This window comes from Aptenodytes patagonicus, chromosome 3 (genome assembly GCF_965638725.1).
Source record: "Aptenodytes patagonicus chromosome 3, bAptPat1.pri.cur, whole genome shotgun sequence".
NCBI classification, from domain to species: Eukaryota; Metazoa; Chordata; class Aves; order Sphenisciformes; family Spheniscidae; genus Aptenodytes; species Aptenodytes patagonicus.
The window spans coordinates 74684946-74700302 of NC_134951.1; the positions used below are offsets into that span (position 1 = coordinate 74684946).

General features: G+C 41.7%; 1 protein-coding gene across 3 annotated transcripts in view; it reads right to left on the reverse strand.

Moving 5' to 3' along the window:
• Nucleotides 1–4866: 4866 nt before the first annotated feature.
• Nucleotides 4867–15357, reverse strand: part of MTHFD1L (methylenetetrahydrofolate dehydrogenase (NADP+ dependent) 1 like) — a 157815-nt gene continuing 147324 nt past the window's right edge. For all 3 annotated transcript variants that reach the window (XM_076333851.1, XM_076333852.1, XM_076333853.1), the window contains 2 exons: nt 11660–11768; nt 4867–7906 (listed from right to left, as the gene is read on the reverse strand). In XM_076333851.1, coding sequence (XP_076189966.1) covers nt 11679–11768 — 90 coding nt within the window. In that variant the 3' untranslated portion in view covers nt 4867–7906; nt 11660–11678. The remainder of the gene's footprint in view (nt 7907–11659; nt 11769–15357) is intronic.

Consider the following 15357-nt stretch of genomic DNA (forward strand, 5'->3'; position numbering starts at 1 on the left):
GAAATAGGTGATATTTATCTTGTTAATGTCTTTTCATCGGTGTTTCCTTAATGCACTAAGTACATTGTGGGGATACGTGCAGTGGTTATATGAACCTTGACTTTATTCACAACAGGTATATCGGGATGCAAAATCAGGTGGTCCTTGCTGGCTGTTAGTGAACAAACTACCGATGATCAGGGATTCCCCCTGCCCACCTTCCCCACCTGCCAGTTTAACTACTACAAGTTTCTGGCACAACTTCACAGTTTCTACTGAGACTTGAAGAAAAAAAAACAAGTGTAAATCTGATAATAGCTTGTATGGGGCTTAACAAAACAAAACTTTTGAGCTAGTTTCTATTGGTACCTGTATGTTATAAATTCTGGTTGTCATCTATTTGCCTGCTGGGCATTGGCATTTAAACAAAGCATGTAGAATTTAAAATATGTGCTTGATTTTTTGAGTCCAGCATTTAAGTTTATAAATCTTGGGAGAGTTTGGGTTTGGTTTGTTTTTTTTTTTTTTTTAAATCTGATGTGTATGCCTCTCCACATACTAAGCATCCTATGTCTTCATCTGGTGGTGGGCTGCGGGGAGCAGGATTTGCCCTGTTTGCAGGGTAGGATGCTGCAGGGAGGGTGCGCTGGCCAGCCCTGGGGCTTGGCGGCACTGTAGCGCGACAGGGGAATTTGGCAAACATCTGTGGTGAGGGAGCTCCAGTCGAACTGGTTCCAGTGCTGATCACGTCTGAACGGTCCCCAGACATTGGTTTCAAGATCCAGGCGAGGCTTTCTTTAATCTTGGTGCAGGGAATGGCTGTAAACATTTCTGTAGCTGTTCAGGCTCAAGTCAAGCTGGTTAAGGTAATGTGAAATTCAAGGTCAAAAGGTGAAATGCTGCTAAATTTAAGATTCAAGTTTATGCACATGAGTAAATGGTTACTTGGATCGTTTCCATTTCAGACGCACTAAGTAAGCTATGGCTCTTCCAGCGTCCGTCTCCCCCTGCAGCTGGGTACTGTAGTCATTTCACAGGAGTTATGAACTGAAAAGGTCCTCCCCAAACACGTTTTCCCAAGTATGCAAGCCAAACCGCTCTTGTGCATCCAGGCTTGTATCTATAAATGTTTGGATGTGGCTCAGCAGGTTCACTTCATCATCCCTTATACAGGATTAAACAGTGTATTCTCCTGTCAGATTTTTTTCCTACCACTTGTCTTCAAACAGTGGAAAAACTCAAGCGTTAGAGATGCTTGTGGTAAGAATCCATTCACAGAGATACAAATGTACTTGATGGGATCCTCTCTTAGTGGGAGAGAGTGAGGTTTTGGTGCTCTGTGTGTGTTTGGGGTTTCTTGTTTGCTTGGTTTGGTTTTGGGTTTTTTTTGTGTCAGAGTTTAAAGGGACAAAACTAGACTACCAACAGAAAAGTAGGGAACCTTTTTCCACATGGGTACTGTACTCTTTGCCCCAGCATGGTGTTGGGGTGACGATGCTGTTGGTCCTTTCTGGAGGGTTTGCAAAACAGACCATCTGTCTTTTAAACAGCTCGTGACATCCTCAGTTTGATAATTACAGGCTGTCTATACGGCTCCCAGACATGTTTAAATCATATGGTCATACCGGGTATAACTCTTCCATTTCTGCTTCCAAGCTGGCGTGTGGTTTGTTTGTTGCTGAGTAAATGCAGTCATGGGATAGAGATGTCTAAATTTAGCAGAAGGTGAGGTTCTCTGTTGCAGTGACCCACTGCAGAGGAGGCACGTATGAGGAGGGACTCAATAAATGCAGGAGTCTGAGACTGGTGCCTCCTCCCCGGCTCCATGGTAATTGTTGCCACCCTGTTAATTCCCTGCAGTTGCTATAGGTGATGCCAGGCGCAAGCTCAACATGAGATCTTCCTCCCGTCTCTGGGGATCTGGTAGCCAACACCATAAGGAAGAGTTGATGGGAAACGGCATGCTGGCTATGAATTAAAGCATTGGCTCTGGGTCTTCTCCAGTAGTATTAACTTTCCAAGTATATCCTTCTCTCGGAAGATAATTTAGACTACTTTTTTTAAATTGATGAAACCTTTCACTTGCTGCTCATCTCTTTTTCTACTATTTCTTGGCACCATTTGATTACATTGTGCTGATTTAATGTCTCTCTTTCAAAGCAAATTAATATTAAAAGTAAGCTTTGATGCTTCTGTGAGAGTATCTTTTCCCTTTTCAGTAGGTTTTTGCAGATAAAAGTGCTTTTTAAAATTTTTGTTATTTTTTAATATAGCCTTCTTAAAAACTGCTGGTGGCGAGTATATACTGCTCAATTTAAAGGAATTTTTCAAGTAAGATTTAGGGAAATAACTTCTCAGGCTCATCTTGATTTACACATGCTGCTTTCATACAATTCTGTCCCAAAAGAGCAAATTTGACTCCTGTGCATTGTTCCTTCATTTGCCATCTTCATTATTTTTCTCCTTTTATTTATTCTTTTCTATTTTCCTCTTACTACTAAGAATTAAATAACTTGCATACTTGGTTATCACTAACGAAGCGGGATCTAAAGTCTGTCTGACTTTCAGTAGTTCCAGAAGCGAAATTAGATCCAGGTTTCATCCTGGATGAACAGCAAGCTTTCGCCAGCCACTAATATCTGATACCGAATGACAGTGGTTGAACTTACTAAACATTGGAAAAAAATCAACAACTGTATGGAACTGATGAGCAGGGCTTGGTTCATTAAACTGCTACCTTAGGCTAATGTCATAAAGAGCAGATTGGAGTTACGAGATGTTGGGTTTGTTGCTCTCCCCAAAAACCTTCCTCAGGGGGAGTTCACTTACCTCAAACACCTGAAAAAACAAGTTGGCAAATACAGCCTTCTCTGACTGCAGTGGAGACACCGAGGTGATACATGCTCCAGAGGAGCTGGAGCTGGGTGGGAATACGTGTAACACCCAAGCCGTGGAACCAGCAAATACAGGCACGTTGTCTCCTTGCAGAGACTTCGGCTGACCGAAAGCTGTGTGGGAGCTGGTCTGCTGCCGCAAGTCAGACACGAGGCTTTCTTCTCCTCTTCAGATTTCCTCTCGAGCCTTTTGGCAAAAATAAAACTGGAAGGAAACACCCTAGAATTCATACAGTGGCACAGGTACGTCATGTATATAATACATTTGGTACAAATACAGCTGTAATGAAATTTTTCTGGAGAATAAATAGAAACTGTGCATGTGATGGAAACACGCAGGTGCTGTTATATGGGCAGCTAACAGGCTGTCCCCTGAAAAGCTGAAAGTCTTCTCTGGCATTAGGAATCTAACTTTGACCAGATGTTGATGGTAATTGAGTTGCAATACCATGATGGGAATTGCCCAGTGGGAAACAACTTAGCTTTTAAAATGTCTTAACTTAAACCTTGATTTAGTGTATTGCATAAAAGCAAGCATGACTTGTATTTGATACATCCTCTTTTTTATTAGTACTCTGCAAAGAAAAGTTCTTACGGTCCAGAGAGAGAGAGAGAGAGTGTATTTATTTCAGCTCTGTGCTTCCCCAGTACTTTTTCTACTAGCATTGCAGTTCATATGTGCGCAGAATGGTTTACCTCGGAAGGGACCTGGAGATCACCCAATGCGGGCTTGACTTAAAAAGGTTCTTCGGGGTCTTGTCCAGTTGAGCCTATGCTGGCATGTAGCAGTGTAGCTCTTCCCAATCATTACTCAAAGGTTTAAGTTAAAACATTTACTTGGGAAGCAAATATTGAAGATTTTACATAAAAACTGCATGCACAAATACATACTCCCTCATGCTCGTGTATATGTAATATATTACACTCAAGTGCATGGAGCAGGGAAATATTACTATGACCACACTTGTGGAAATATTTGAATTTAGCTTACTTTACGTAAACACTCTGGCCTTAAACCCACAGTGTCTGGTAACATGTATAGTGCAGCAGTCACTACGCTATACTGTCAGGACAAATGCTTGAAGGGGATGTCAGTGTTTCCATTTCAACCCTCTCAAGCAGGGGGTCCTAGCTTAGCCTTAAAATTTTCCTCTGAAATATTTTCTCAAAGGAATATTCTATGAAAAACTGCATGTTAAAAGGGGTGAAATTGGTTACCCTCCGTTGCCACCCCAATAATTCGGTGGAGTAGAGAGAGCTCCCCTGCTTCCCATGCTCGCTTTGGCTGGTTGAGAGACGCGTATCGCTGGAGCGCAAGTGTTTGAGATCTGTTACGTATGGGTAAGTTCCCTGCCGAAACATTGTAGAGAAGCTGAAAATCTGTTTGCAAATCTAGCCATGAGAAGCATGTTAAAAACCCAGTGCTAATCCAAATTGTATGGTTAAGACTTCATCTAGCTATTGAGAAAACAGGAGCAATGTCCAGCATGTGCCTGAAATGCTCGATTTCTTCCCCCACCCCGCCTCCTGCTTCCCCATTTTGTTTATTCCCGCTCCCAGGATGCTTTCTGCTGTTATGGCCCAGTTGCTTTAACACCCATAGTTCCTCAAGCTTTTGCATTGTATTTAAATCCCACCCCGAGAAGCTCACAGGTGTATGTTCTCGTACCTGACACTGTTTCACATAAATCCAGCTGCCAACCAAGAAGCGGAAAGCGTCCAACTGACCCTTGCATCTGATCCAGCTTTTCACGCCAAGGACCAAAGGCAACAGCAAGATATTTTGGGACAAGGACAGGATGTTAGTCTGGTGTGTCCTTCCCTTCACACACAAACCAACTTCAAAAGGACTGTACTGATGGAGAAGGTCCTGTGGACAACCCTCCTGTGCACGGTCCCTTATGGCAACGGGCAGGGACCAAATGTGTTAAGTGGCTTAAGAGAAAAAAATGGTCACTAAACAGACAAGATGGTAGACAAAGAGAGAACAATATTAAATAATGGATGTACTTTATTAATGAATTCAGACTTGAGGCAGGCACCACTTTTGCAAACTGAACATCAGTACACACATACACTTCATTTTCATGTTCGCGGCAACTGAGATTCTTGGATTTTGAATTTTAAAATACAAACGAAGAAACCCGTTGTATGTAGTCTGATGTATTTAAACGTCACTAGTTTTCTGAAGTCCAGCAGTAGCAGTAACAAAGTATTCAGTCACTACAGAAAGCAGATATGATAATAAACAACAGCGTGGTTCTTAACACGCTTCAGCAAACGCAGGGATAAGCACAGCAAGCCCCTTACAAAGCTGCCATTCTGCCATGTCACAAAACTGCTCAGAGCAGATGCAAAGGCGGGAGTCCCTCACCTGCAATCGCATCTGTGTAGCAACAAGTGACACACCTAGCAGTAACACTTACCCTAAAGATTTCATTTTAAACCCTTCTTGCTGAAGGCTTTTGGCCTCGGAACTAGGGCGGCCCAAGGGAATGTACCGTGGCAGTTTCTGTAGCTCAGCTGATGGCCAATAACTCATTCCCTTTGGATTATGAGACAGAGTCTGCATGCCAGCATGGATTATTTTAAACAAATCTTCTACTAAAAATGAACTGAAAGAACCAAAAATGTAACGGCTCAAGGGATTCTGCAGATCATTAACCAGATGTGGGGGGGAAGCTATGACAAAACAAGAGAGGGTCATTCCAGCTTTCCTTGAATTATTGAAGCTATCAAAACAATATAACAAACCCTGTGCACATGACAGTAGAAAAAAAATTACAGGATGTTTGTCAACTCTCAACTAACTGAGCCGGAATGGTGTTTTAGAAAGACTGATGGGTCAGATAAACAGTCCCAGCACGCGTCGCCTGAAGGGACAATACGGAGACTACAATATAGAAAGTGTGTAGGTATCAAGCAGTAGTTTGAAACTACTTATAAAACCTGTTGCTCAGACATCCATATCCCATATGGACGCTTCACAGGCAGACAGCTAGTGCCACGTTTAGTATCTCACACTGCACAGAGATAGGTCCCACGCAACTGCAGTGACCACAAGTAAGGCACGGTTATGGTTTTCCAAATTTCTCCAGGCAAGATGGAGGGAAAACCTCATTTATTTTTCTTGAAAGAATGCTACTAGGAAAACTGTGGCTGGAAACCACACTTACTTTCTTCTGTAATTCTTCGGATTTTTCTAGGCTAGATAGCTCAGTATGTGCAGGACTAAATTACAACACAGTTATGTATATGAATGACGTGGTTGTATTTTGGGGCACAATTTAATAGAAAATATCAGAAATCTCTCTCCCCAGTAGCTGAGAGCCACACTTGAATCTTGCTTTCTACTGATCATGTTTGTCCTGCCCCAATGTAATTAAAGCATCCCCAGTCTAGACCATTATGAGCTCTATCGTCTAATCAGGCTAAAATATCAACTAGCTCTATTTTTTGCGTTTATCTTCACAGCAGTCCCCACGGTGCTGGGGGACCACGCTATGAATAGAACAGTTCTGAAATGCAGTCAACAGACATTTCCGTGGTACTCCAGGGAAGGCACAGATAATTATTTTAATTGTCCCCAGTTCGCTCTTCTGTCCATAATTATAGTTTTGAGTTTATAAATAACGAAGCATGATTTTAAAAACCAAAACAAGCCCCTCAATTACAACACAGTTCCTGAGATAATTAAGTCTCCAAATGTGACTGCATAGAAGGGAACCAAAACTACATTGCAGAAGCCCGTAACATACAGATGTGCGTAAGCAGAGCAAAGTGACAGGATGGAAAACGTCACCAGGAAAATAAACTCTCTCATCATTATTTCACTGCTTTTTACCTAAAAAAAACAGTGGTCTATTGTCTCGATTCAACCTATTGTTCTGTTGCATTTTTTGTTATTGAAGGAACCAACAGTCAGTCAGTGAGAGTTTCCTGAGGAGCAGCAGCTTGGAAAGCTAAATGCAGTATCCTGTGCCTAGGGCTTGTTTTGCTGCAGATTTAGGAAAAACCGGACAAGGTAAGTTACTGAGGTAAATTAAAGCACACGGTTTAGGATTTAACTTGTTTGAATACCCCCTTCAAATAGAAAACACACTCCAGTTTTACAAGTATGGTGGTTAAAACCTGCAAAACAAAGCAGAACAAAGCCCTGCCCTGTCGCATCCTTACTTGATGGACGTGCCTCTGTTGTTACGGGGTGTTGCGTACTGCCAGGGACAGGACAAGAAAAACTCTAGGTCGGGAGCCAGCACAGCAGGAGGCTTCATTAGCCATGAACAGGAGCAAAACAGGGCTTCAGAAGGAGCAGTGCCCTCGCTGAACAGCCAGCTTCACCACAACAAACGCGTAATGAGCTGGACAGCCCGTAACATACGCTTTGGATAAACAGAGACAGCTATGGCTTAAGTGTTTCAAAAGATCTTTGCCCAACAAGGAAACAAATTATATATTAAAAACCTTTTACAAAACACACGCTCTGTTCTTTCTCTGCTTAATATCTTCCTTGCTTGAAGCTTGGCTGTTGCCCAAAAGCATCCAGAGCAATGCTCGATGATAACTCAAAAATGTGCAGTTGATCTGTGTGTAGTTTCAGCTCCTGAAGGCCAGGAGCGAAAGTGTATTTTTCAGAGAGAAATAGGCTTGATCACACAGTACAATCATGTTTACACAAGTTTTTAGATGGCCAAGATAAGGGAAATACTTCTGTAAACTCCTTTGAAAAAAGACAAAAACTCTAAGGTGAAAATTTTCTCTCTTTTTCAATGTCGTTTTACCCCCAAACAACTATAGGCCCCAGTAGAGAGCTTTCTGCACTACAGCGAGAAAAACTTTAGCTTGCTTTTTTTTTTTTTTTTTAACCTTACAGCTATATTTCATCATAAAAACTAGTTTGAAGAAAGAGTAAACTTTTGCTCTTTGGTCTATCTTGACATTCCTCCAGAGACACGTAACAGTAATATTTCAGATTCGTTTTTGTCTCCTACTTGCAGGAAACAGGAAAGTTGCAGTCCTTAATTTCCAGGCTTCTGAAATGAGAAAGATAAAGAATTTATATGTTGAAACAAGACATCTTTGCTTTCTTTAAAGAAAAAAATAAAAATAGAAGTATCACAACCTAAAAGCATTGTTTTAGTGAAATTGGATATTTTTGCCTTAACCATAATAAACCAAAACATTTAGTTATGCCACATGCACCTCCCATTTATTATCTGTGTAACCCTATGAGGTGAGAAACAAAAATCTGTACTCATATTCCAGTATGATATGGACTTCAGACTGTACATTATTGTAGTAATTGCTGCTGACTGAAACCCAATACCGTGGAATGAGACTAACAGAAGTCAGTTTTTTGTTTCACAGGATCAATTTTGTGGATGTAAAGGAAAGGTCTTTAAACACCTTCTATCCATATCTGAATGAATTAAGATGAAAACATCTAACAAATGGTTTGCAATTTTAGGACATTGGTTTTGGTGGGCTGCTTTACAGCTGTGAAGATGCTCACAGTCAGGGCTCTGGGATTCCTCTCACGTTCAGAAAAGCTCTGAGGGTGGCAAAATACCCGTGCTGTGTATTACAATCATTCTGATGCTCTGCCAATTTTGAAGAGGAGATGAGTGCAAGAATATATCTGCAACTGTGGACAGCCACGGCCTTACTAAGTCACAACCAACTGAGGAAAACAACCACCCCCCACCATCAACCCAGATACCCAAAGCCAAACTGGCACAGTAAGAGCAGGCACCTGCTGCCGCTGATTACATTAGAGGGATCCTTAGAGCTCACAAGGGTCCTTAACAGACTTTTTTTCAGAGTGCGTCAGGTTCATAAATTCCCCTCCCTGTGCAAATAATACTTTTTAAAAAAAAAAAAAAAATTTCTTCCTACTGGCAGACTTGTCTCTACGTAAGTCTTCTTTTGACTGGTGCTATCTACAGATAGCTCCTAAGGAAACAATTTCAACTTTCCTAGTGTATGAGCTGGGCAGTATAATTTAAATAGGGTAGTGGCCAGTGATGAAGAACTAGCCAGATTCCTTTGGGTTCATTTCCAGATATTAATGTTTCACTTTTTTAACAGAGCATGTTGCTCCTACAGAGAGACTGTAATATTGTGTGTTCCATGTATTAGCTATTTGTCAACAGAAAAAAACAGAGCTGACTTTTCTGACAAGTTTTTGCTTGTATGACTTTTTAGAGTACATTCTAATGACCGGTATTCTGCAAATTTTTGTGAGAAGTGTCATCTGCTTCATTAAAGCAGTGAAGTGGTGGAGAAAAATCAGGGAGGCTAATGACATCCAATGTTTCAGCTCAGTAAGAGCCCCACACAGCTACCCTAGCAGCAGGAACTTTTGCCAGTATCTCTTTCACAAGTCTCGTGAAGCTATGCGTTGCAGAGGAGGATATAAACTGCACACTAAAACAACTGTTCTCAGCTCTGCACGCATGTTTATAATGAAACATCTGCAGCTCTTCCACAAATCTCTAAATATTTTTCAATTACCACATCTTAAAGATTTGAATCGTTCCTAATGAGTTGGCACAATATCATATTACTAGAAATCTTACATTGTACACTAAACCCCTAAGAAAGTAATTCAAACCAAATGAAAAAAAAACCAAAACAACCCCTCAATCTGCCATCATAGAAACAAACCCACAAATACCTCAAAGCGTAGCATCAGCTACAGTGTGGGTTCACTTCAGTGAATGTGTGAAAGCAAAGAATAACACTAAACTTCTCTACAGAAAGTTGGGAGTAAAGATGATGCAGGAATATTGTTTCGCTCTTTATCCAAAATGAGAAGTGTACAAATCTAGCACATGAACCGGATGAATTTTAGAGCTGATGAACACTGACTACCTTGTGTGGTGCTCACTGGGTATTACAATACTCCAGGCATTTATTTAAATTGTTAGAGGTAGGAACACAGGTGAGTATGTGCCTATATTGATGAAAAATATATATGATCAAGCTGGTTTTTTTCTTTACAAGGCTTAAACTTACTGAATCATTCATCTGTCTGATGCCTCCATAATGAAATTAAAATAATTTATTAACAGTTGGATATAGACACTATTTCCTATCTGACTATTATGTTTTTGTGACTTTGTTAGCATTTCTTTTTACATCTGAGAAAACACCATCACTGACTAAAAGCCAAGTTTAACATTTTCATTTCATGCACAACTTCAAATGAAAGAGCTTCACAGTTGGAATGGAGTATTTCATCTGCTTAATTGTAGATGTTCTTCAAAACTCACCAATCCATGGTTTGGATAGATTTGTGTAAGACTAGGCAGTAAACACCCAATTAAGCAAGCTATGTGAATCTGCATATAGATTTTACATTAGGATTCTACAGTCATTTCAGATGATTCAGAAGTAATTACATGGCTGACACATGATGAATCAATATGCATGCATGAAGCCATCAGACACATAACGCACATCAGTAACAAAAATGGGATATATGCCAAGAAGTGGTATGCCTAACACTACCCAGCAACAGAACAGTCAGTGACGGTTTGCACATAAGCTAGTAATTACCTGTGCATGCTGGTTAACTTTCAAGCTAACTGCTTTTTACTTGCCTTGACGGGTACACACGAAATGGCAGAATCTGCTCTCACCAGATGTTATGTGAATGCTGTGACATTCAAGTATGGGCAAGTGAACAGTTAATTTGGTCTGAACAGTAATCTCACTGGGTTGTGCAAACCTCTCCCCTCCTCCAAACAATCCATCAAAACACAGAAACAGAAAATTAAAGCTGGTTCTCTCAAACCAGAGTAGGCTAGAGCAGGGCTCAAGCGCCTGGGCACATCCACCTCAAAGCTGTGGCTGACCTGGGGTTCCATCACAGTCCTATTAGCTCATAGTAATATTGTTGTTCGGTGTAAAAGTAACCGTTTTACTCTCCAGACCGATTTATTGGGCGAAGGGAGAGAGTTAAGTGATGAGAGGAGAGAGTCCCATCACAGACGCACATGGTTTGTTTCAGTCAGGGTTACATCCTCTCTTACTCCACTTATTATGTTACAAGGTTAAAATGGAGTAGCATGGAATATTTTCGTAACAACTTGGATTTTTAAGTGAGGAACATGTGCTACACGAAATCAAAGCAGGACACCAAGAAGATTAAGTGCTTAGAGAAGGGGAGGAGGTGGCGGGGGAACTGCACCCTTCCAGGAAAAGGGAGAGAACCCAGCATGAAAAACAGACAGGCTAAGAGGACAGATTTGTGTTCCTGAAATGCTTGCTACCATTTGAGAGAGATGACAGCAATCAGGAAAAAAACCATGAAAAAACAAAGCAAAGCTCAGGAACAAGCTCAGAAACATCTCCCCTGATATGTAGGTAATGACAGCAACACACTGCCACACAAGAGTAGCATCAAAGATGAATTAGATTAGTTCTTTTGAGGCGACTAACATGACATGATTTCTTCAGGCTGGCTTTTTCGTACCCGAGAGTAGTACAATTGCAGAGCCAGCTCCTCCTCGTGCCAAACTGACAGAGCCAGGAAATCTAAAAGGTACCTTCAATGAGCATCATCAGTGCACACCAGCAAAGTGCCGGCCACCATTCAGCAAACGAGAAACCCATGTGATAAAGTGCACATTATGAAATATTCCCCCAAATTCCCCCAAATTGTGTGAAGTCCTCAATGAAATTAGGGCCTAGATAAACTCCTGACAACCCTTTTTATGTACATATTAGAGACAAACATCCTCCTCCAAGCTGGAACAGGAAAATAGAGGCTGTTGACCGACCTGAATTTGGACGTCACTCTCAAAACAATCCTTTCACTTGCTCTGTGACGGGGTCGAGGTCAATGTCATAGAAGCACGGCCTCGTGGGCAGTCCTGGCATGGTGCTCATCTGTGGGAACAATAAAACGAAGTTATACTCCTGCACCTGTAAGCAGATAATCACTCCACCCATGTAAACCTTAGATTAAGAGAAAGGGTGGATTGTTCATCATGGACTCAACCACAGATGTGATCTTCACCACATTTTTTGTTTCTGTTAAAAATGTCAAGCTTGGCACTTTTTTGATTCATTTTTAAGTGTATGCTTCTGAAAGACAGGAAAGAGAAAATAAAAACCACAAAATACAGGCTAGCACAGCAACCTAAGAAAAAAACTCCTTAACAAAATGAAGACACTTTGGGACTTTTTTGTTCCTCGGAATATTTATCCAGAACATTTATCCATTTATATCTACTGGGAAAAATCACCCAGCAAAGGGCAAGGACATAATTGCCTGAATTCACCTGGTGATATGAATGTATTGAACTCAGACCTCTCCCACAGAAAACCAGAATAAAGGAGCAGAATTAATCGCAACACTTTCATGACTGATTACTTAATGTATGGAACAAATTGAAATAGTTCAACTAAACATACGTGGATTACAGTTGAATCCTAATTTAGTAGTTAGAATTAGCAGGTTGAGCTATGAAGCTAAAGCAACCCAATTATCTCGAACTATGCATAATTAAGATCCTGATCTAGCATAAGACACCAGCATCTGCATACTTTTAAACATGTAAATAGTTTCATGGACTTAAATTACACAGTTAACTACAGCTCTGCTCATGCTACTTAGACTATTACTTACAACTGGCATTTTAGCAGCAATTAGAGACACGTGGGTGACGTGGAAATCTTGAGGTGCTGGTCCATGATGGCTTAAGCCACTTTAAATCAGAGGTACGCCAGCTTCTCACCCCCCCTGCCCCAGGACTCCTTCCTTCTCCCTTGTGAAGGAGATGTCTGGGGAGCAGGTTCAGCAGAATAAGGCTATTTTTCGATCTGCTTCATCTTCTCCTGTTTCAGGAGCCAGGAGGGGCTTCCCTGGCCCCAGTGCCAGCACAGGGTAAAGGCTGCGACTGTGGGGCAGTTTTAAGGCAGGACCAGTTTGGATCAACCTGAACCGCTTTGGATTCACACCCTAAGGCTTCTTAAGATGACAGTTAGAAGCCCGGAATATCTCACCGTATTTCCACTAATTCAAGGCACTCTAAAAATAGCATTTGGGCTCAAGGACTCCATAAACCCTTTCGATATCTTATCCTCAGAGGTGGAGGATGGCCAAAGAGATGAAAGACATTACAATCTCTGGAAACAAACCTGGAGTTCAACTTAGCTCAACTGTTTGTTGGCTAAGAGCCTTTAAAGGATTAAAACTTACTTAACAGATGCTAGATTTTGAGGAACAAAATTTTAGCTGGGGCAAGTCAGCAGAGCTCGTTAAAGTTGGTGTTTAATCTGACCCCAGGAGGTAATCTTCAAACATGGCTGCTTAGAAAAAAAGAATCACACGGGCTCGAGTACCAGAAACACTCCAAACACAATAACCTAAGGAAAGGGTCAGATTAGGGTACGTTTTCATGATGTGAGCTGAAACCCATTGCTGAAAGAGGACAGTTTCACCCTGTGAGCCCCTGGAATGATTCCCCCTTGGAGCTGGCTCTGGCACTCATCTTACTGCAACCATCCTCATTCAACACACTGAACTGACGAAAATACACATTTTTGTGGCCAGGGTTGGTCGGCTCATGAATTAAATCTGCTTACTGCATGTCCAGATCACCACCAGGCCACTGGCTGCAGGGGAGTGCAGGGGAGCAGCCAGAGAATGCCGTGGCCAGCCATCACCTCCCAGCAGAGAGCACAGGGCCGGGCGGCTTCCTCCCTCCATCCTCTCTCATGCGCCAAGGAGCACAGCTCAGCTATGGTGTTTTCTCAAAGGCAAGCTCTAACAGGCTAATTGGCCTCAAAAGAGGAAAAATACATGACCACCATCCTAGCTCCTCCAGAGAGCCAGATTTACAGGCCCCCCTTGGGCTGCAGCAGGCTGTATTTCTTTATAAGTCAACCTGTTCTGCTGCATATCAGTGATTGAGTTAGCATCTCCCTTACGCTTCAGCTTCGCTCCGAACGCTCGTGTAATGTTTCCATCGTGGGAATACAAGCAAACTGTAAGATCTCTCCACCACAGTCCCATTTACTCCAGAGAGCTCTGCTGCCATTTCAGAGGTTAACCCCACGTGGGGAAGGGGGAAAGGAGCTCGGGGAGCTCAGTAGCAGTGCAGCCGTCATCTCACTTGAGATCTAGCTCTGAGAAAAAACAATGCAACAAGCTCTTCTAGTGGACTCAGTACATTTCCTCTGTTTTTAAATATAGTCCTTCCTGATCTTTTGTTATTGCACGCAGTAGGATTAAAAGACAAAACTGTCAGTTTGCATTGACCAAACCCTGCCGCTGATTGCATGACATCATTTTATCGGCTGACATTGCCTTGCCATCTTAGCTAAGTACTAAAACTCCTTGTTACTATTCTTCATCCGTTGGCCACACTAGTTGGACTACTACATTATTAGGGTTACTGAATTATTTTCTGTCTCAGATTCATCCCAGTTTATGAGTTAATGCTTGACAAGAAACTGCCTTAATGAATTACATTTTGCTGGGAGGGGAATGAACAAATTGCCAAAGACAACTTTCTGGTTACTCTGTGTATGGCAGTTCTACATCCGAAAGTAAACTCCCAAATTCCAGGTTCCCCCCTTTTTTTTTTTTTTTTTAAAATATATCTACAAGCTTGGCCAGTTTTCATTTTCCCTGTATAATAAAAACAAGAATCAGTTTAGGGGAGTTTTTCCTTATTTTTTTTTTTTTTAAAAGAAACGTTAAAAAAAGTCCTACATGTGTGTTTTGGGTTTGTTTTTTTTCGTAGGCCCAGTTCCACACTGGTGTAACTCCACTGTATTAACTAACGGAAATCTATTACATCTATAAAATGTTAATATCAAACCAGTTTATTGCCAGTTCAGGGAATACAACTATTCTCATATTGAAAACTTAAGTCAACAAAAGGGAATGATTTCATCTGAATTAAAATTACTGCTGCGTAAAAAAAAAAAACCCACAGAGGAAACACTTTGGGACGAATACCTACGTGAATTACAGAGCGAAAATAAAATATGTCCTGTCATCTTCCTCACAGCCCAGACTTCCAAACAGGCAAAGCCGTGTAGATTTACGATCATTTCTCTCCGCTCTCATTATTTGGACACACAGAGGTAACGTGCAGCAGAATCTATCCCTTTTTCATTACTTCAAGGTCAACAGGAGGAGACGGCTGGCTGGCTGAGGAGATTACTACCGATTATTCCCTCGCCAGCCCGCCATTTCTTTCCTGCAGCCAAAACCGCAGGAGAGAAAAGAGGGCTCAGTCGTTGTGAGGCTGACTCGAGGTTTCAGCTGACTGGCTTTCCACATGGCTGCGGGTTCAGAATGATCCTCTTCCCTCTCGCTGTTTTCCACAATGCTGAATGAAGGCATTAACGAGCAAGTTCACAGGCTGGCCTTAACCGCAGCAGGCACGACCCAGAAGCATCCCTTTCTCTGCCCTAAGTAACCGGAGCCTAGATTTTTCCGCACAGAGTGGGGGATGCTAAC